At 35.1% G+C, this 21676-nt stretch overlaps 2 protein-coding genes across 2 annotated transcripts in view; both read right to left on the reverse strand.

Annotated features, from left to right (window-relative positions):
* The window catches only part of LOAG_17786 (bromodomain containing protein), a 15200-nt gene extending 5005 nt beyond the window's left edge, over positions 1 to 10195 (reverse strand). Inside the window, exons 1-31 of the mRNA XM_020450448.1 lie at positions 9982 to 10195; positions 9374 to 9502; positions 8954 to 9052; positions 8770 to 8866; positions 8551 to 8671; positions 8310 to 8390; positions 8002 to 8180; positions 7783 to 7870; positions 7526 to 7714; positions 7320 to 7419; positions 7093 to 7164; positions 6445 to 6564; positions 6128 to 6255; positions 5849 to 6012; positions 5354 to 5561; positions 5053 to 5226; positions 4578 to 4765; positions 4030 to 4191; positions 3717 to 3837; positions 3447 to 3557; positions 3120 to 3200; positions 2633 to 2782; positions 2454 to 2570; positions 2260 to 2344; positions 2053 to 2152; positions 1836 to 1945; positions 1471 to 1611; positions 1223 to 1344; positions 982 to 1098; positions 744 to 851; positions 403 to 564 (exon numbers count right to left, since the gene is read on the reverse strand). Coding sequence (XP_020305877.1) covers positions 403 to 564; positions 744 to 851; positions 982 to 1098; positions 1223 to 1344; positions 1471 to 1611; positions 1836 to 1945; positions 2053 to 2152; positions 2260 to 2344; positions 2454 to 2570; positions 2633 to 2782; positions 3120 to 3200; positions 3447 to 3557; positions 3717 to 3837; positions 4030 to 4191; positions 4578 to 4765; positions 5053 to 5226; positions 5354 to 5561; positions 5849 to 6012; positions 6128 to 6255; positions 6445 to 6564; positions 7093 to 7164; positions 7320 to 7419; positions 7526 to 7714; positions 7783 to 7870; positions 8002 to 8180; positions 8310 to 8390; positions 8551 to 8671; positions 8770 to 8866; positions 8954 to 9052; positions 9374 to 9502; positions 9982 to 10048 — 3891 coding nt within the window. The 5' untranslated portion in view covers positions 10049 to 10195. The remainder of the gene's footprint in view (positions 1 to 402; positions 565 to 743; positions 852 to 981; positions 1099 to 1222; positions 1345 to 1470; positions 1612 to 1835; positions 1946 to 2052; positions 2153 to 2259; positions 2345 to 2453; positions 2571 to 2632; positions 2783 to 3119; positions 3201 to 3446; positions 3558 to 3716; positions 3838 to 4029; positions 4192 to 4577; positions 4766 to 5052; positions 5227 to 5353; positions 5562 to 5848; positions 6013 to 6127; positions 6256 to 6444; positions 6565 to 7092; positions 7165 to 7319; positions 7420 to 7525; positions 7715 to 7782; positions 7871 to 8001; positions 8181 to 8309; positions 8391 to 8550; positions 8672 to 8769; positions 8867 to 8953; positions 9053 to 9373; positions 9503 to 9981) is intronic.
* Positions 10196 to 12022: 1827 nt separating this feature from the next.
* LOAG_03360 (hypothetical protein) lies at positions 12023 to 21634 on the reverse strand (the record flags this gene model as incomplete). Its single annotated transcript, XM_020446298.1, has 17 exons — positions 12023 to 12135; positions 12793 to 13049; positions 13456 to 13692; positions 13916 to 14063; positions 14347 to 14444; positions 14785 to 14927; positions 15167 to 15283; positions 15397 to 15519; positions 15701 to 15876; positions 16394 to 16700; positions 17016 to 17213; positions 17652 to 17794; positions 17940 to 18050; positions 18328 to 18529; positions 18824 to 19014; positions 19150 to 19351; positions 19611 to 21634. 17 exons carry the CDS (start codon positions 21632 to 21634, stop codon positions 12043 to 12045), a joined length of 4770 nt encoding a protein of 1589 aa, XP_020303341.1. The 3' UTR covers positions 12023 to 12042.
* Between the last annotated feature and the right edge of the window lie 42 nt (positions 21635 to 21676).

The following is a 21676-nucleotide window of genomic DNA, read 5'->3' on the forward strand; positions in this document are numbered from 1 at the left end:
CTGCATGACTGTACAATTTTCTTGATATTTTCAATTTTTGTGCCTTCAACTGCAATCAGTTCTCCAGATGGAACGGACCNTCTTCTCAAGTTGTTCATCCGTCAAAGCTACCTAAATCGGTCAAACATGAATTTTGAATCTTCACAAGGTCATGGCTTCGTACTAAACGTTTATGCAAACTTGCTACAAAACTCGAAGTGGAATTCTTCCACTCCATCGGAACATACACTACAGAATGGCATGTGAAATGCAATTTAACATTTCAAAATATATTACTCTTCATTAAAAGTTAGTCAAAAAAACTGATAAAAGCATAAAAGTATAGAACTGTGGAGTGCAATTTACTCGAAACAAAATTGCTTGATCAATATTTGATAGCAGTTTATAATAACTTAAAAATACCGGATGGATATCGCCAACGGTTTTGATGGTTTTCGCCGGATCTTTACCATATAATGGACAATTTTTGTTGGTTTTCATGTGTCCCGTACCATGACAAGCACTGCATCTCATTTTCAACAGATTTGGTTTTATAACTGGTGGCTTCTTCTCCATTACTTTCGTCTCAAAAAGTCATTACTAGATAAACTATCGCTTTTTTTACCATTTCTACCATATGCATTTCCTTGGCAAAAAAAGAACAGTTTTATAGTATAAAAAAGAAAATATTTGAATACTTTCTGCCATACTATTATCCAAATTAAATACATGCATAATCTCACAGTTAAACAAACTAAGCCAACCTTGGTAATAGGTTGTCCAATGGGTACACCATGAAGCTTAGCTTTGAGCTCGTTACGTCTAATTCTGCGCAACTGATCTTGTAATCGTCGTTTTTCTTTTCTTCTTTCCTGCAGATATAAACTTTATAGACAGACTTAACAGTAAACGAAGAAAGACTCTAATGAAATCTAGAACGAAAAAAGAAAAGACCATTCCACAGACTTAAACTGGAGAACAAACTTGAAGTAAGCAACTTACTTCCTTAAACTGCTCATCCATTTGCGCATATACTCGAATGAACGTTTCATCACATCTTGTACGTATACGGACATACGCGTCGATCAGCTGTTGGCGTGTAATTACTTCAACTCGAGTCTATTCAAAAAGAAATTAAGGAATATATACAAACTCTTGAAAAAGCAAATACCGTATCTCACCTTTGTCACCGTAATCTCCGCCGACTACTGATTGCATTATTAATAAATCATTAAAAATATACTGTTTCTGTGCCATCCTCAGCTCGATAAGTACGATATATTTTAAGTTTTCTTGTTACAGAAGGCGTTGACATCTGAGAATTTTGCATTTCGCTGAATACCGTTGTTGCATTCAACTCCTTATCTGTAAATCAAAAAGCAATCAAAAAGCATTCCATTAACTAATTCATTAGACGCGATGTCACAAAAACTATAAAAGCAGAGTTACGAAGTGAAAGAAACAAAGGTACAGATCTCGAAAATATGAAACCTTTTATATCACTTTCTTTTTCATGCTTAGTTGTAGAGGACCCTGTAGGCTCATCATTACAAAGCATTTTTTGCAGCGCCTTTCGTTCCTTTTCCTCTTGTTCGAACTCCAACTTTTTTTTATCAAGTGTGAATGACTTGCCTTAAACAAACTAATCAGTGAACACAACAAAATGATGAACAAACATTGTGATAAGTAAAAGAAAAAAAAAAAGCAGGTGTGTAGCATCGTAAATCAAGCAATGAACTTTTTTCCCTGCTAGCATGTTTTTTACTTCCTGCGTCATGATTTTTCCCACTATGTAGATCGGTAAACAAACTTTTCAATCTTATCACTATTTTAAAACATCATATTAAAAACAGAACCTTTATTAACATCTAGCATGCTCTCAAGCTTCGTTGCAAGTTCTTCATTATCTGAATCCTCCCCACTGCTTCCTTCATCCGTACTTAAAATATCTGTATTCGACAATGTCCTGGAATACATTTGTTTTCTAATCTGTGCAAGTTTCAAGAAACTTGCAGAAAAGCACATGGGTTAAAATATTAACAATACGAAATGCTAGAGGCACCAATAACGTACTGATTTTGCAAATCAAATGTTCTCTGACAGAATTTTTTGTATTTTTCTTGCATATCTGCGAAGTTAAACCTGATATTTCCACGAGCAAAACGAGCCATACCTACAACAGCTTCTTCATAATAATTATTAGCATAAAAAAAGAGGAACAAATGAAGGATTTTAACTGAAGCGAATTTTGTTATATTTACAGAAATAGGATAAATGTACCGGAGAAATCTGATCTTGCTTTAGCGGCTTGTGTAGACAATGTTCGAATGACATCAATTATTTCCCATCGACTTAACGAATTAATCTGAAAAATCAAACGGAAATTTCAAGGACATTTGTTTCTGATTGATGGATTTAATTTTTCGAAATCTATATCAAAGCCAGTGCAAATTGTTTGGTATTTGAGAAAGCACCTCTTCCTCCCTGACACCATAATCTCGACATATTTCCTTTGCTTCTTTCAGTGGTAACTTTCTAAGATCGGCATTTGTTCCAGTTACCAATCGTTTCGGGACATTTGTCACTTCCTCCTGTAAAAAATTTGAAAAAAAACAGGAATAAGCAATAACGAAAAACGAGGAGAAAAACTAACTTTAGCTTTCTGTGGTTTAGCACTGACACGAACATATGAAAAACCTTCACCACATCCGGTTGGATCAGCTATACCCGTTTGATCCAACAAACATTTGCCTTTCATTGATGATATGTAAGCCCGTGTCGTATTCCACGGAGCACATTTTATCTTTAAAATGATATGCATACAATGAAATTAAATAAAAAAAAAAGAAAGTGTCAAAAACACACAGTGCAGAATCAAGAATATCATATTTGAAATTCTTGAACTGTGAACTTTTCAATAGTATTATGAAACTAAGGATCTGTTTAGTCTTATACAAAGCATTTCCATTTAACACTGAAAGCGATATCAGTTTATATTCCACAATCCCCATCCATTAATCGCTCACCAGACAAGAAGTTTGTGATATGATTTTTGATATAATACAGTAAATCGCTTATTTTCGAGATAAAATGCTACTCGGCGATGTTATACAAAGCCGATAAGTAGAGAATTTACTGACCTCATCCTCGATGGTAACTTGGTCATCAGAATCATCTTCATTTTCCGGAGTGAAGAAATACTTCTCTCCATAACCAGCGTCCTAAAAAAAATTTCATTCGGTTTGCTAAATTAGGACTTTCTCGTGTTTCTTTCAACTTGAAACAAAACTAGCTTTATTAGGATACTGAACTATAAAAAAATTTCATTCGCTGGAATATTCAACCACTAGTAGTTGAGCATCCACTACTCAATTTTTCAGTGCGTTTTTCAATTTGGAACTAAAACTAGCTTTGCTAGGATACTCAATTACTATGAAAGACCATAATAAGAAATATCTAATTATTACTTTCAAGCGCTGTTCAGCCGCTAGCATGCTATACTGCGCACAACACATTTCCGGCGTTACCATTGCAAGTACTTCTTCTTTACTCGGTAATCGAAAATCACTTCGTAAAACCTATCAAAGAGTTGTTGTTGTTCGCGAAAGTAGGAAGCTAAAGAGAATTGTTACGGTGTCGAAATACAGTTGAAATATTGATTCCGAGAACTATTGTAAAAACAACATTTAAAGAAAAAACTATAAAGGCTCTATATCCCTCCAAACTCAATGACTAACCCAGTAGTTTTGGTCAGGACCTTGTCCCAATCGCTTGAAATCTGAGCACTGTTTTAACCTTTTGCGCACCGAACTTTCAGCGTAATGAGGAAATGCTTCTTTGATGTCCTCCATTTTTAATCTGAATTAAAGCAAAAATTCTCAGCAAAAGTTTTTGCTTGTTGTTGGGAAATTGGAAATTTCCCCTTATTTTTAATAAACAAAAAGCTTACTTAAAACAGATATACTGTTTGCCAGAACGAAAAGAAGGCTCATTTTTCCCAATAACAGGCAAAAAAACTCAAAACATTGTTAAACTGATGAAAATTCTCACCTTCTAGGATTTTGACCACTGGCCCAGAAAAGTCGATAAATATAAGCCAGCAAAAAGTCCCGGACAAAAACTGTTGCTCGCTTCGAATTCGGACTTGGTACTTCATACAATGGACACTCCTGACCAACAAGAAATAAGGTCGGGCAGTGACGGATAAAATATCTGTAACTTTCCGCTCATAAACTTATTAGGAATTTACACATACATAGCTCAACCCATCAACAGTATTAAAAACAAATAATGATATCAAATTGAATGCTTTCATTTCTTTCAATCTAAGATTTACTTTTATATTATCGGGATGGACCAAAATAAGACCGAATGGTTTTCGAGACCAGCGAATCGTCTGTTTGGGAGTTTATGATTCCAATCAATAATTTGCTTAAAGATGTCTGACCAAAATTTTCAGATATCGATAAAAATTCAGTGTAAAAAAATATTCAACGTTCATTCGTTGGTTCCACCAAAGAGGACGTATACGAGCAGATTTCTCGATTTTTAACTCAGTGTAAGACAATGAACTCAAAGATCAACCAACAATAACTTACCCTTGTTTTGTACGGATAAGAAGAAAATCATTTGGATTCGATGAATGTTTGTAAATGGGAGCACGATACAAATTGTTCTCCAACGACTGCAAACCTTGGCCTGGTGCAAGAGAACCCAAGAATGGAGAAGTGTGTGTGAAAGCGGTTTCACCAAATTCATATTCTGGATCTGTCTCTTTTCCAACTTTCTGCAGAGATATCAACTATAATTTCACAAAAAAAAAAAAGAAACGGGATATCTGTGTTCACTGAACAAAATTAACCAAAGTGCGGTGAGTAGATACCACAGTTTTCTGTTTGATGCGCTGTTCCATAAATAATTTAGCAAGGGACAGATTGGAATGACAAGTTGGGTGGTGAGCAGATATTTTTCGGCATCTTAATACTCGGTATAAAATTAATTAAGTGAAAGTTCAAGGATTTTGATAGCTCAGTAAAATAGATGAAGGAAAACTGAGTAGGAATTTAAACTTACCCGTTTGTAATAATTCCTGATTTTACTGGCCATCCCGGGCTGATTGAGCAATGGTGGATGCTCTTCAGAATATTCCATCAATAAGAGAGTGCTATCCTTACCCGACAGATCTTGCACTTCGCGCATAAAAAAAATCTCACCTCCTCCTTCTGCTGCCTTCTGTTTTTCACGAAACTTGAAATTAAATATAAAGATTAAGTGTTAAAAGGATCTATGGAAAATTAGAGAGTTTTCAAAGTTCTTTTCTTCAACATATATTTTTGACTTCAGCCAAAAAAGTATAATATTTCAAACCAGTTACTTCTTCTTTTTCTTTGATTAGTTTGGTTAATGTTTTAACAGACACGAGGCGGGTGCCTGTTGTTCGCAAGATCCGCTTAGACAAAGGTAAACGATGATAATGCCGCAATTTAAATGGATTCAAATGCGTCGGGAAAAACGTCCGATGTATATTCTGCGCAGGTAGTGAGTGCTGAATAAGTGAACTACCAGAAACGGAACTGACTGTCCTATAAGGTGCAAAATAGGAAAAAAAAGAATCATGTGACTTTATGACGCTGTAACAAGTATTAACGATGAACCTTACCTTTTAACACTTTTAGGTCTATAATAATTATTATTTTTAAAGTTAAATGGATCTTTGCCAGTTAGCTCAGTATAAGATAACATTTGACCCTTTCAAAATAAGTTCATAAAACCAGATTTTAAATGTGAAGGAAATCATGATAATTTATGATGCTGCAACAAATGTTAATGCAGTAAAGTCAGCTCAAGAAATGGACACGGACAACCTTACCTTTCAACATTTTTAGGTCTGTAATAATCATCATTGCTAAGGTTAAATGGATCTTTGTCAGTCAGCTGAGCGATTGAACTCTCCATTTGTTCATCTTCTTCTTGCTTCTGTCGTTGTTGCACTTGACCAAGAATCATTTTGGATTTCTTTGTGAATTGATGCTCCTGCATAATTTTCTTTAGCGATCACAATAACCAAGTTTTGTTTGGCAATACAGAAGATGATTGTTTGGTTGCATGAAAACCTAATTGCGAACTTTGATAGTAATGGAACGGTTACCTTCCGATCGAACGGTTTTGGTGGATTTGGTAATTCACCATCCTGAATCTTATCCTCAGTCGCTTTGTCTTCTGGCATACCAAACAATTTTGGGTCGTCTGAGTAATCAAGAGTAAGGAGTTTCGGCTCTAAACTGAGAAATTGATAATGATCAATTTGTTACACGTCATGTAAGTGCATTTCAGAAGAAAAGAGTCTTTAGCAGTATCATCTATTGCAATCATGGTATTTCAAGTATTGCTGTTACAAGATTGAAAATCTTTTCAGTTATTTCACACTGTTTTCGTTTATTCTCTCTGCATAATTATGGAGCATACCTGGTATATGATCCATATTTTCTGAATCCCATATAATGTCATCTTCCCATCTTGTATAAAGTAAATCATAGTTTTCCATAGGAAAAAGAGAATGAGAGGGAGTTGGTTCTTTTGGAAAATCTAAAACATTGCAAAAATCTTAACACACATTAATAGATTTTAAAAATTAAGAGCTGTAGATCAGCGCATTGAATCATTGAAGGTAAATGGAGAAAGTACTGATCGATCTCAGATAAATTCGTAACTTATAAATTCCAATGTTTCGAAACTTAATTACGGCTTAAATTTATGTTGTTCCAAACCAAAGTCGAAACCTACAACAGTTCGTGATTCTGTAGAACGCAAAAAACACTTGCTATTTTTCTTTTATTGCTCATAAAATATGAAGCAGTGATTCCCGTCAAAAAATCTTTTATATCGAAGAAAAAACATGACTGTTTAACAGTCGCGATCATTTTTTTGGTGAATAACGCCATGATTATTAATCTTAGTTCAAATTTCGACAAATGATATTTCAGAGCACTGGAGATTTTCTCTGTCGTCACAGAGAGAAATGGAATTTAAGCCAGCATAACTGAAAAGTGAAATCCGCGATAATTATTCCACATCAGTTTTGCTTCCAAAAAAATTCAGTCACAAACCACTAACCCAAATTCACACTATTTAATGAAGGAAGTGTGCCTGGTTTCGAGAACATTTGTTCAAATGCACGCGTTTTAACTGAAAAACAAACTCAAACAGTTAACTGAATATGTTTACGTTCGAAATTTATAACCTGTGTTCAAAAATTAAGGAATCACACCAATGTAAGTCAGAGCTTTCAAGAAACTCAATAATAACATGACAAATAAATGGAAAGGAGAACCAAAACTCACAAGCTGTTATAAAAGATTCGTAATTTCTCGTTTGCTGTGTGGGTATCCAACCACATTCAGGCAATTTGTCGGGTGGTTGAGAAGCCAAACCTTTCAAAATCTGAAAAACCATTTTTTCTAAGAAAAGAAAAAACTAATTTCATTAGTGCACAATTCCTTGCAAGATTACGAAAAGCATTTGAACAAATTTAGAACTGGAAGAAAACCTGTTGTCTAGCCTGTTCTTCATCGAGTATTATGTCATCTTCCCACCGAATCAAATTTACAGGAAGGAATGTTTCAGGAGAGAATGGTTCACTCGCTGCCAATCCAGGACCTATGTCTTCCTCGATCACTTCATCTTCACTTTTATCATTCTTCTCATCCTTCATGATACATTTTTTTCGCAACGACTGCTGTAAAAATGTGATTCATTCAACTGGAAATTGGGATAGCTGCTATCAAAATTGTTGAAAGCACACACCTCACGTTTCAGTTTGAACCCGTAATCGAAATGAGATGGATTAGACAAAACATTCATTGAATCATACCAAATACGCGCGGGACCGAATCTAAAATCTACATGTATTAAAATCAGTAGCGGAAATCTGAGAAAGTTAGAAAAGACAACATTTTTTTAAAATGAAATATATGTAGCAAAACCAAGTCAATTTGATCGGGAATTTGTCTAAACATCAGAGACCTCCACGGCGATATATCATTCACGTCGCCATCATCATTACCATTTCTAGCCGATACAGTCGAAATTGAAGGTCTTTTTAAAAGAACTTCATCATCCACAAGACAATCCTCTGGAGCAGGGGGATCTCCAAATATTAACTTCGGACCGTAAGTTTCAATAAACTGCGATGTTTCCGTGAGCTAAAATCTGTAAAAGTAGAACCGAAAAGTCCAAAAAACCTAACATCATTACAGCAAGGAAATTTCCAACTTTCGTAAATGAAATACATTCCTAGTAGGATGCTTCTTTTTAATCAGTGAAGAACTCACTTCTATAGGCTTTCTGAATACCTGCGGCTCTTCTACGCTTACTGCTCCTATCGCCTCTTCATCTTCCTCTTGCTTGGGGCTCTATAAAATTGCCAATTTCATTGACAGAGAAGATTAAATTCGTGTAAGTTTTCAAATATGTCGCGAATTTTATAAATATTGTTCATATGTAAGCAAAAATAGAATAAAACCGTTATAACAAATTAGATAATTGTATCAATAAAATGTATCGAAAAATAACGTTTGCTCGAAAAGTTTTTGATGGCCACCAAATTCTTGTTTTCGATGAAGATTTGATGTTAGCTCCGAAAAGACGGGAAAATCGTAAGACTTTGTTGGGTGAGTATTCTGGGAAAAATCGCCTAAAGGCAAATTATGATTATTGAAAATAAACACTTCTAAAAAATGTAACGAAATATTGCTTAGAATCAACGTTGCAATAGCAATTACAAAGTATTACCTTGGATTGACTTTATCAAGTTCAGGATTCTGCAGAATCCCTGCCAAAGGAGCATCAGCACGTTCTGATGGCGGTATAAATGGTTCATCATTACAATCTAAATTAATAAAACAAAAAGTAATGTTAGTATGCAAGCCAATGTAGAAAACAATCAAAAGTAACTCCTCAGGCTAGCTTCACATACCAGCAACAGTCGAATTACAATCATCATCTGAAATATCATCATGTTCATCTTTTGCATCATTAGTTTGATCCACCAAATGAGAATGATGAATGTACCATGCTGCAAACACATTTTGCAGAAAAAAAAAGGAAAAAAAAGGTGCAGCTTTATGTTACGATGCAAGAGAAGGTAGTGTTTGGTTCTGCAAATATTTGACCCGAAATAATTTGAAGCTTAATAAATTTAAAAGAAGTAATGTTAAAAAATAGCAAAAAACTCATTCGCATTGGTTGGAATAGATTCCTGAATTTAGTCTCCGTCATCAAATTATATTCTTCCACTTCTCAAATGCAAAAAAAAAAAAAAAAAAACAATGAATTTATTGAAATCAGCAAGACTCATTTGAAAATTTAGTTAGAGAAATGACATATCAAAAATTACGCTCATTGGTAGCACAGGGATGATTTCGGTAGAATTCTTCAGTATCCGCATCGGACGAACTGGAACTAGTATTACGATTTTCCTCTTCACAATCTTCGTCGCTTACAGCTGTTCTCAAACTCTCCTCATCTGTAATTTCTTTTCCAATGTCATCTTAGTGAATTAAATATGCAAAAGTAATTTGAATGCGCTACATTATTCAAATTACTTTTGCACATTTAATTCTTGATGTAGTTATTATTCGTTTATATTAGTTTATATTTTCTTTTTTTTGCTTTGATGTAGTTATTATTCGTTTATATTTTTTATTATTTCGTTTATACTTATATTAGTGGTTGATGTTATTGGGAATTTAATAATGGACCAAAAAAACCGATAAATATTTTATGCCTACGTGATTACAAAAGGCGAATATTTGCAAGACGACATTACTTTCATCAGGCCGTTCAAGAGGCTAACATTGACGAGCTCCCTTCAAAATTGAGCCAGAATTTCTTAATTATATTCGATTAATGCGAAGTTAAATTAATAAGTAACTTTTCAACTCTTCAAAAGCTTGAAGCTGGACAATGGAATATTAAAGATAAAAAATAAATGAAAATTCGCACCGTTAAAGTATGAAGGGCTAGGCTCTCGAGTAGAACTCCGAGACGAGTCGTTGTCGGTGTCCTCCATCACTCTATATGTTTATGGGAAGAGTGCAAATAAATATAACGAAGAATGTTCGAAAATAAAAGTGTAATGTGGATCATTTTGTCTAAAACGTTCACTCCTTCAGCGCAACTCGACATAGTTCCACTTATTACATTTATGCAAACTAACTTGTCACTTAATTCTACCCCTCCAATTAATTGAAATCCTGGCGAGCGATAAGCCCACCACCTAAGTTACACATAAAACAATGTTGAAAACGACAAACTGTTTTGATGAAGCCCATCACGATGGAGCCCCGTTATGAAACTCTGTCGTCTAAGGGAGATTTTGTTTGAAGTAGAGAAAAAGTCTCGAAGTTTTACTGTAATTTAGAAACTCGGGTACTCTTAAACAAATCCAACGGTCCTATATTAGCGAAGTACTTCCTCTTCAGAATATGAGACATCACCCCTTTCATATGTCTTGGTCCAAATACGAAAGAATGAAATGAAATAGCATCAGGAGCAAATAGAAATAGCTCTTCTGTGTCTAGACATCTCAAGCGGAGTGCACATCTTTTTGTGTATACCTGGGAAGAAGGAATGAGGAATATGACATGCGGCATCGTCGGGTGGAAGTTCTTCCAACTGAATAGCTTATTTTCAAATTTATCGATTACTTCTTGATTTTAAATATATGACAGCACCACCTTACAACGGACCGTCACTATTGAATACATAATGTTAATAAAATTCCTCTCCTATTCTACCATGAAATATCTGACATTCCTATATTAACTTCATATGGAAATATGTTTTACGACTGCACAACTGTGATTTGGTGCTCTGTTGGCCAACTTGCTGTCATATTTAGGGTAAGATCGAGGCGCAAAGTTTCTAAGATATTTTCTCATAGGACAGAAAAGAGGCTGCACTTCAATTTGTCTTAAAGGAATACTTTATTGCTAGTTCTGTCTACTACGAGCAAACATCATTTGGCTTTTAAGAAGCAAAACATACAATGATCTCATAGATTATCACAACAGTTTTTGGCAGTAAAGATGCTAAGCAGTGCAAGAGCTTCTGGAAGACTCAATAAAGAGAATAAAAATCTTGAACACCATTTCATAATTAGTAACGAATAATGAGCTTGGAGATTTATTTCGACTCTAACTGAGGGAACCATAATGATCGGTGATATAATTTTCAGCACTATCTACACAACTATTTAGTAAAAATCAGTAGCATAAATATACCAAAGAATGTTGTTATTTATTTTTCCAAGTCTATAAGGTTTGCATTCCTGATGAATCCGTTTTAAAACTCATACAACTATTTTTGAAGTATTGAATGATATATCGATGACGTTTAGCAGTAGGAGCAGTGAGAAAAGCCTGAAGGTGATATAACTGTGATAAGAAGAGGAAAGAAATACAGTGATACATACATCGAACAAATGACGATGCATAATGAGAAATATGGCAAAATGACCAAAATAATTAAATTACAGATAATATTGATTAAATTACAGATAATATTAGGTTGATAGCAGTAGACTGATTAAAATGTCGTTTATCGAGATCTAATGACAAACACACATTACGCACTCATAGGATCGCATATGTGTATACATACTCACGTGACCTGCGTAAAACACAAATAACTAACGGATAGAATGACTCCTTCCCATGTATTGCAACACGCAAAAAAATTTTTCACAATTGCTAAAAATATTGATTTTTGTGAAAAATTTTTGATACCTCGCAAATCCAAAATCTTAGTTATTTAAAAAACACTGTTTAAATTAAGAATAAAGTAAATAAACATGTGCTAAATATGAAAAAAGAGATTTGAATAGAAAGAAGGGTTATGCATCGAATAATATGTATGAAAGATATAGCGACGACTCCGACTTCGATAAACAACTGTTATACTAAATGAATGATAACGATAACGGTAGTAACAAAAGTACGCAAAAGGTTTATTCTTCTTCACTTTCGGAAACTGAAAAATTTGTGTGATTTTCCTCGGCAATTTTCAAAATAGCCATTTGAATGCCCTCCGTACAACTCCTGGCACCAATGACCATTCAAATGATATCGCATTATCATCTTCTGATTTCACTGTTGCCTAAAATTATGCGAAATCAGAATTTGATCCAGAAAAGAGTGGAATAATGATCAAAGGAGTGATAACTGGAAAAAAATAAATGAATAAAATACAATAAAGCGGAAATTTTCAAAAAATAAATAGAGGGAACCAGTGTGCAAAGGGTAATAAATGGAAAAATAAAAACGCGTTATCAGTTGATAATACTTAAAGAGAAATGTTATTTATTTCTTCAATTAAAAGTAACTATTCAGTGCAGATTCTTTCTGATATTATGATAAATTAAATTTAGAATGGTCGGATACTTCATTTTCACTACTATTCAAAGCATGAAAAATGAGCGATCGACTTCGATCATTTTTACATCCTCTAAAAATCTCATCCTGTATGATTCACATTAATAGTTTCAAACATTGCTCAATTGTGATTTTCCTACACGTTGATTTTTCAGAAATTTTCTCTTAACTTGCATTTGATTGCTCAATATTCTATCAAGTTGTAAGTTTAATTAAAGAAATATTAAGAAAAATATTGTTCAACGAATACTTATATCTTCGATCTGAAAAGGCGCAAATGAGATTCTAGAATTCATGAGTCTCTACAGATTTTTAGAGATCCTAAAGCATGGATTTGTTGATTTAATAATTCCTTAAGATTCAAAAACAAGCAATCACTGACTTTATATCTAATTATTTTGCCATTAATTTGCGTATCACTTTTTTCACCGCTGGTAGCACTTGCATTATATAGGTTTGCGTGAAGGTAATGACTCAACAGCGTTGCGATTCGATCGAAACTGCCCGCAACATTGATACATATTTTTGGATTCGTTGGGTCACGCATCATGCCATGTGGACATGCACAGTAAAAGTCTCCGGGAATATTCACGCAGCCATGTGAACAGCCGCCGTTTTGTTGTTGACATTCATTTACGTCTTAAAATTAAGTTTTCTTATGCTTTCATTAATGAAGTGCACCAAAACATACAGCATACCGGAGGTTTAATATTACCTCAAAAAGATGTCAGCAAGTGATAAATTTTACCCACAGAATTCCTTGCAATAATCTGATGAAGAGAATTCTGCATTTCACAGAATGAACAATCCAAATGCATTTCAGTCCATATATTAATATAGGCTTTGTATATCGCTAAGATATAGAGATATCTAAAATCTGTGACTCTGTTCCAATGTACTATTTTCGTAACTATAAAGTTTTATGCATTATCAAATCGGATTTGTGCATTTTTTCATTTAGAAGATGAAAATTCGAAGGCCGTTTAGCATCACAAATACAAAGTCTATTTAATTAAAACTCCTTTATTAGAGAGAACTAGCTAACCGTAGCATTGTCCACGATTGAAGAAGTATCCCATCGGACATCGTCCACCTTTCGAAGGCATACTACATGGACATTCACCATTTATAGCCGGTGGAAGAGTAGCCACTGGACGCAGCGGATCCATCAGCGTTTCGCATGTCGGCTTTACCAAAGCTTCGCCATTATTTGCACATATACATTGACATAGTGCTATCGATTGGTTATCCGACGGTTTTTGATGCAGTGGCGCGGTAGTATCTCAAATTTAATTTGCCAATAAAATTAAACCAAATGAACTTTTTTCTTTGAATAGTTCAACTGTTAAATCAGTCTCTAATATATTGGAAACATCTCTTGTAAAATCTGATAGCATTTAGTACAACTGTTCTTCAATTTCATAGTAAAGTAAAGTAATTCACCAATGTCGAGTTTTACAGTTCCACATTTGTTCAAATCAAGTGGAACAGATTTGTTAGCAGACCGTTGAAATGTCTCAACACAAACAGTATACGTATTATCGGACGGCAGGCCATCAATTTTTTTCCAAAACTGTCACGGCAGGTTGCATTCAATTTTTGCCAGTATTCTTTCGACAATGATAGATCCGGAGTGTACAAAATGATGTAGTCCTGAACAGTATAGTTGAATACATTTTAGCATCAAAATTTCCTTTCGTTCATGGTAAAACGGTTCAAATTAGGACTTGAGAAGTTTCATACTATTTAATAAATTGGAAATTTCTAATGTCCTGAAAATACAATACTGGTAGGTAATTTCAACTCTTCCTTTATAGTGAGAGTTTGTAACAAGCAATATTATAGGAGAATATTATAGGAGGCCAGAAAATGATAGGCCAAACACTAATTATGTAGTTTAATTGTTGTCGGAAAGCAAACATTATTAATAACTGACTGCTTTGTTATTCGTACAACAAGTCCATGAGACGAGCAGTGAATTTGGACTCAAAGGTGTTACTTCAACGTTGGTCGCGTCATTCACTGATATTGTTGCTATAAAAGATGATCATAAAATTAAAAAAATTTCGTTACAAATCGTTTTGCACAGATTTACTTCTACTTCTCTGTAAAAAAAAAAGTTGAAATACATGGATTTCTAAGACGATGTTCAGGCAAGGCTAAAACGCAAACATAATTTTTGCTTGCTTGGAGTTCAGGTGGAATAAAATTGAATAAAACATGGAAAAACCATCCATATCAGTGAGCCGCAAAGAGCTAAAATGGTTGCAATTATCGGCAAATTTCTATCAGTTAAGTTATTTTAGCAACTCTGTGTTTAATACACAGAAAATTAGTTGTTAAAACAATATACACAAATATACACAAATAGTACAAGTCTTTCGAATTGGTGGTCGAGTCATGTGCGTTAATTTAGCCTTCCTTGTTATTGATGTAGAAGGATAACTGCAAAAAGCATGAGCAATCCAGCTTTGAAATAATTCATTTCCAATCGACCAGTCTGGGAAGTGAATCACCCTACAAAACTCAATTTCTTGTTTGTGAAAATTTGTCATCCTTAGAACCGTTTAATGTAAAGTATGCAAGAGCTTTATCATCAATGCTTTCAATTTATGGTTCCAAATTTGGAATTTACATATTAATGTATTGGATCAGCAATTTTTTCTTTTTAATTGAAAGCTAAAATGTTAGTTCACGAACAATAAGTAAAAGACAAAAAAAGTTGATTGAACATAGAAGAAAAATGCAAAACAAACTTGGCAGAACTTCCCAATGATAATTCCTTCAAAAGTTCGCTAGATGGAGCCTTTATCGAGATTGCAACAATGCCATACTGATCTCTTGCATACTCTGCTGATTGTATTGCATCATCACTAAAACGAAAAGTAAAAGAAAAATCATTAACTAATCCTCCATATTTTTCGTATTATTTGATGAAGGAAGAATTTCACTTTTTCATGAATAATGTAAGAAAAGCTTGCAATACCTGCTTGTCCCATCTGCACTAATGATCAGAATTATCTGAATGACTCCTTTCACAACGTGCTCTTTAGCTAACAACACCACTTCATCAATTCCCCGGCCAAGTTTGGGAGATATTTTATCACCTCTGCAAAATTTTATTCTATTTGTCAACAGAAATGATACATCAATCAAACTGTAAAGCTGGACAGAAATTTGCATCAAACAATGAATAAATCAGTTGAAACGCCATATCACATAGAAATTTCATTTAACTTTTAGAGTTTTTTGTGAGAATCTGAAGGTTTTTTTTTAAAAATAAAACTCGCTTTTTTTGCATTAATTTGGCAAAAATTTCATCAACCATATCAACGCCAAAATTCACTGCCTTCAAATTGGTACCATCACTATCAACGCCTATCAAATTCAGTTGCATAAGTCTGCTTGCTGGTGGAAACCGCATTTTCAAAAAATTAGCAACATGATTGAGTACTAGGCGGAAATCCTAAAATTTTACCTTCATGTATTGCTAATGCACATTGTGGAAAACAATACAGCAAAAACAAAGGGAACAAATATAAACAAAGATATGAAGAATTTCTGGAAAAAAATTATGCAACCGTAAAAACCTGAATTATTTTAAAATAGAATTGTTTTACTTTCTCAGGCGATCTTGCGGTATTGTCGACGACAATTGAAAGTTGGTATGGGCGTAAGAAACCGTCCTTACAAAGTGGTGTGGGAGTAAAGTGCTCGGTTGTTGTTTTCCAATAGCGCAGTGACGAACGAGATATTTTATCCTTCCTAATCGACAGAGTTTTAAGAAACCATTGGAATAAATTATTAAAATGAAGAATCAATGAGTGACAAATAAGTACGAACAAAAAAAAAACCGAATTTTAATTATGTATAAGCAAATTAGCTTGTCGAAAATGTTATCAATAGCAATATTATGATTGAATAAGTCTCTTATTATCAGTGTCAGTAAGTGAAAACGATTAACATCAACTGTTCTATAAAACTTGCTTGTGTTTTGATTCAGCGTAAGGAGCATCACGTTTTGTAGTTCGATGTGGAGCTCCCTGTGCTGGCCAAATAGTAGCAGCGCCCATGTCACTACCACCACAAAGTGCTTGTCCAATTTGTAGCAGTTCTGCTTCTTGTAGTTTATTAGCGCTAGAAATTGATATCACTCGCTGTTGAGTGTATTCATCACTCGTCAAACGATTCAGCATTATTTGCGCCCCTTGAGATGCGTTCACAACCAGTACAAAGATGCTTACATTCAGATGTTCACGAAGATCATCTGCTGCGAAAGCTACATTGCCGCTGAAAGGTGTGACTGTCAAACAAGAACTATCTGCATATATATTGCCGCTGAAAGGTGTGACTGTCAAACAAGAACTATCTGCATATAAACAGTCTGAAGTAACGATTCTCATAACATAGGCACCACGTTAGATGTTATCTTACTACAGCAACTAAACAGCAGAATCGAGTTAATTTCATACAATAATATTTAGTTTGTTTAAACTGTTATAGCATTTTATGCTGGAACTGTCATGTGAATGAAAAAAGCACATATCAATGATTTTCATCTGATGTTTTATTGCCAATGGTTATTGCATAAATTAACACACGAACCGATTAGCGCCACTTGTTACCAAGAGCAAAATTCTTGAGACGTTATCCCGGCCATGTCGCTGAAACTGTTCTTTGGCAGCGCGAAGACCTCTTAGAATAATTGGCGTACCACCAAGTTGTTCACTGTTTGATATATCTGCCAAAAGTTGCACTTTATTGTCGTAATAGCCAAGCGGTACAGGAACTGACGCCTTATCACTGCAAATAACGAGCTGAGAAATAAGAAAATGAAACCAATGTGATCCTGTCCATCTGACTGCTGCTTTATTGCATAGACGAAGTCTCAAACTACAAGTTTATGGTTGAAGGCGAGATAAATACCCTAGGATACTTACAGAAGGGTAAATCATCAAACATTTTATTTAATCAACTCATTGGATATCGATAATTTAGAAATATTTGATGCAAAAATTTAATCTGAAATTATGAGTTGCCATATTCGAAAATCTTTTTATAGAAAAACTAGTGATTTCAAATGCAGCAGATTTTTTATCACTCATCACAGGAAAATGATTCAAATTGAAAACAAAAAGGAAAAAAAAACTTGCATATTAGTTCCAAAGAAAGAGATGTTTCTTTTCCAGAAAGATTAAGATTATCGATTTCTTTTCTTAAATTATACTGCAAATCTAATACCTATATTCGACGAAGCCAACACGAACAATATCTGGTGATAAATCAAATATTTCATCGATTAACATACTGATACCTTCTTTCAAATTAGAGTATTCTTCCGACGTTACATTGTCGGAGGAATCCAGGATAAACATTACATCTGCCTTAAACTGATACTTTTAAGAAAACGATATAATAAACGAGGATAGATTATGACAGTTACTAGTAAAAAAGCATTTTTCTTCTCCTGTAATGCAAGTGTGAATGAGAAATTTTAAATATTTTATTTCTTGGTCAAAAGGTTTTCACCTGAAAATCAACTCGATTGCAAATGCGTACAGGAGTTGCAACTCGCATTTCGGTTTGTCTTGTCGGCCAAGTACCATCTCTACTTGTTTTATCTTGTCTTTGTGGCAGTAGCTAAAAGAATGGTTGATAATAAGCACTCATCCGAGCACTCAAACAATTGAAAAGTCCGACCTAATTGAAATACCTGAAAGATACCAATAACAATTATCATTGTTTGAGTGCTTGCAACAATCACCAGACGTAATAGAGCATTCTAAGGGAACGCAACAATGTATGACTTCAGCATAACTCTCAAGAAATGGCAAAAGATATGATCACTTGTAAGTTCGATCTGATAAAAAAATCTAGAAGAGGATTCGGAAATGGATCTTTTACAAAAATTACTCACCCTGCATAACTCATCCATAAAAGGACTCAGAATCTCTGAATTTACTCCATGCCATTCATCGATAGTAATAATCCGATGTGGATTCGATTCACCCACAATAGCCAAATTTTGTGTCTTGTCACCTTGGTTTCCAACATCCACTAAGAATATGTGAGCTTTTGTATCATCTCGTAGCAGACGAGCATTCTCTTTCCATTCACCCCTTCAAATTCGAAATTGGAAAAATATGAGTTTTCGCAATTACTGAAATCAATCCTCATGATTATCAAATCTTCCTTCATAACAGACAGTTTTATTTGTTTGATTTTTTTAGATAACTGCAATAAACTCGGCCTAAACTCTTTTTTGCCACCCAAAACCAGATTCAGATTTGTTTACCTGGATGTGAATGAATTTCTTAGTTTTTGAGAAGTCGAAAAACCGCTAAAAATAACATTAGTAAAAAGGGTCGTTAAAGATTAATATATAAGAACAGTATTAAGATACGTATTAATACCTAGGTTGCCCATATGAAAATATAATTACGATGCGAGGAATATCCTTGGATCCGAAAATAAGGAATTCTCCAGAAGCGTCAAGCAAAGCCTGACCAAGATTAGCTTCACCACGCATACGTCTGGTCTCACTAATCCTTGACAAGAGCTCGGTCTGAGTATTGTAATCACCTAGTGATACCGGGATCTGAACCTGAAATTGTGCCATCTGAAAATCGAATCGCATTATTTTTTGTAGCCTAATTATTTGTAAAAGAATGCATACAGGGCATGAAAATACGAAATGAAGTTTTCAAGATTTTATATATTTGAAATTGGGATGACCAACCTTATCGCCATATTTCATAACACCGACACGAACATAATTGCGCTGTAGGTTGAAGTAATTAACTAGGAAATTCTTGATAAAATCTTTCATAATTCGGTAATCAACAACCCTGACACTGCTCGATGAATCCAAGATGAGTAAGATGTCAACATTTGAACTGACCACACAATACGGCGATGAACTGGTCCAAGTGCTGATTCTGCTGCGAAAAATTTAAATTATTCCATTTCCCATGTTTACGATCGATTGACAATTAACATAAAGCGCACATTTTGCAATCAGCAGGGAAGTTTATAGTTTCTTGTCAGACAATCGTGCAGTAAAAGATCAGTACCTCAGAATTAATCTATCAATTTTTCATCCCTGCTATCTTTCATAATTGGCCAAATTCAATAAATAAAGAAAGCTTGGATTCAAAAGAAAAATTATTTGCAAACTACAAATGATACTATTCATCTCACCCGGAAGGTGTTGATGCATGATATCCCGCTGTCGTTTCCATACTCCACATGTAGCTCCTATGTTCACCTTCTGGAGATGACCTGCCATAGCCATTAGTAGGTCCCTTTTTGCCATTTAATTGTACTTGAAGACCATCGGGATTTGTTCGTAATGGATGATCATCGTTGCCAACATTGGCAAATATTGGTTTTTCATATGGATAGAGATATTTGCCACTATCAATTTTTTGCAGTGGTGTCCCATCAGCTGATGCTACAGGACGACCATTTTGATCAATATGAACCAAACTTTGTCCTTTGTCATCGAGGTAAGCACCATTCTCATCGACATATAATGGACGACCATCCGGAAACACGATCACGAACGACAAAGAACCAGAAGTTGTTGGTATGAACGTGTCCGAAATAGTCTTCAAAATGTTGTAATGGTTAGTTTTAGTAGACGAAATGTTTTTATTACTGTCAGTTGGATGCCCACTGTCAATTCTTGGAGGAGATTGGCTATCTGGAATTGCTGGATGAATGTATTCATCAGCTTGGACGACTCCATCTCTATTCCTCGACAAACCTTTACCACTTGTCGGAACGGATTTGCTAAACATATCGTTGCGATCTCTGAAATCATCGGTCGGAAGTAGTTTCTCATCTGATCCGATGGCAGGATAAATAAAATTTCTGACGTTGCCCATTGTATCGACGTCGACTGTTTGCCTAAAACTACTCATTGGTATCGGCCTGCCATCAGATATTATGAGCTTTCCACCGCTGTCTGAGAGTAGTGATTGACCATCCACTGCCGTAATCGGTAAATTTTGTGCATCCGCTGATGGCAGCATTGTATCCGGTTGGTGTGCCGGATAGATATAGAATCCCTGGTCATCCGTTGGAATCACTGTTCCTGCCATTACTGTCGCTCTAGTGGAATAAATTGGTCCTTTCAGCTTCTTTCTCGAAACAATTCTTCCATTTTGTCTGACATTAGGATAGAGATATCTGGCATACTTGTCCGTTGGTAAAACATCATCCTGATTCAAAAGCTTCCCAGTATCATCAGTAGGTAGAGGTATTCCCAATGGGTCCGATAATACGCCAGATTCATCAGTCGGCAAAAAGCTTCCGTTGGCTTCTGAATAGTTGATATGATTGTATTTGTCAGCTGAAGTTTTTTTAGTCTGACCTGACGAGAATTTGCCGTTGGAATCTATCGTGATTGGTAACCCGTCGGCACCAATTAGCCTTCCGTATTTATCCGTTGGAATCACTTCTGCAGTACGACCAAACAACGCGCCACTTTTGTCAGTTGTAAGCAATCTTCCTTCTGATCCGAATAGATCTGAATAAACTGATCTTCCATTTTCATTGATCAGCATACCATTCGGGTTAGTTGTTCCAAATATGTATTTACCACTGTAATCAGTTGGCAGCAGTTTGCCACTCGATTTCAGTGGTTTTTCGGAATTATCAAGTACTCTTTGATTACCATAACGAACATAGGTGCCAGAACTATCAGTTGGGGAAGAATTTCCATCTGGACCAGTACTCGGATAAATCACACGATCATCGTTAATAATATTCTCAGATAATACTCTTCCTATTTCCTCCTCAGCCAGCAGGAACCATCCATTGCTGTCGGTTGGGAGTGATGATCCACTTCGTCCAATCGGTTTTCCAGTTTCATCTGTTGGTATCAGTTTCCCAGAATTGTCGATGGCTCTTCCAGTTCTATCCGTTGGTAAAGGTTGTCCATTAGATCCCTTAATTGGATATAGTGACCGATTGTCCGCATATGTTGGTAATAGAATATCGTTGATTCTAACTGCAGGATGTATGTACCGGTCTTGATCATTTTTTGACAAGAATTTGCCGCCTGGACCGATTGGGATGCCATCATTGTCAGGGAGAACAAGTCTTCCAAATGAATCAATCGAGGCACCAGAACTATCGGTAGCAAGTAGTCTATCACTTTTGCCAGCAGTCGAATGTATGAAGTGACCATTTTCATCTCTTGATAAACCAGTTTCCATCCTACCCTTCAATTCACCTGAGAAAGAAAATGACATATTATA

Source organism: Loa loa, assembly GCF_000183805.2.
Source record: "Loa loa unplaced genomic scaffold supercont3.128, whole genome shotgun sequence".
Taxonomy (NCBI): domain Eukaryota; kingdom Metazoa; phylum Nematoda; class Chromadorea; order Rhabditida; family Onchocercidae; genus Loa; species Loa loa.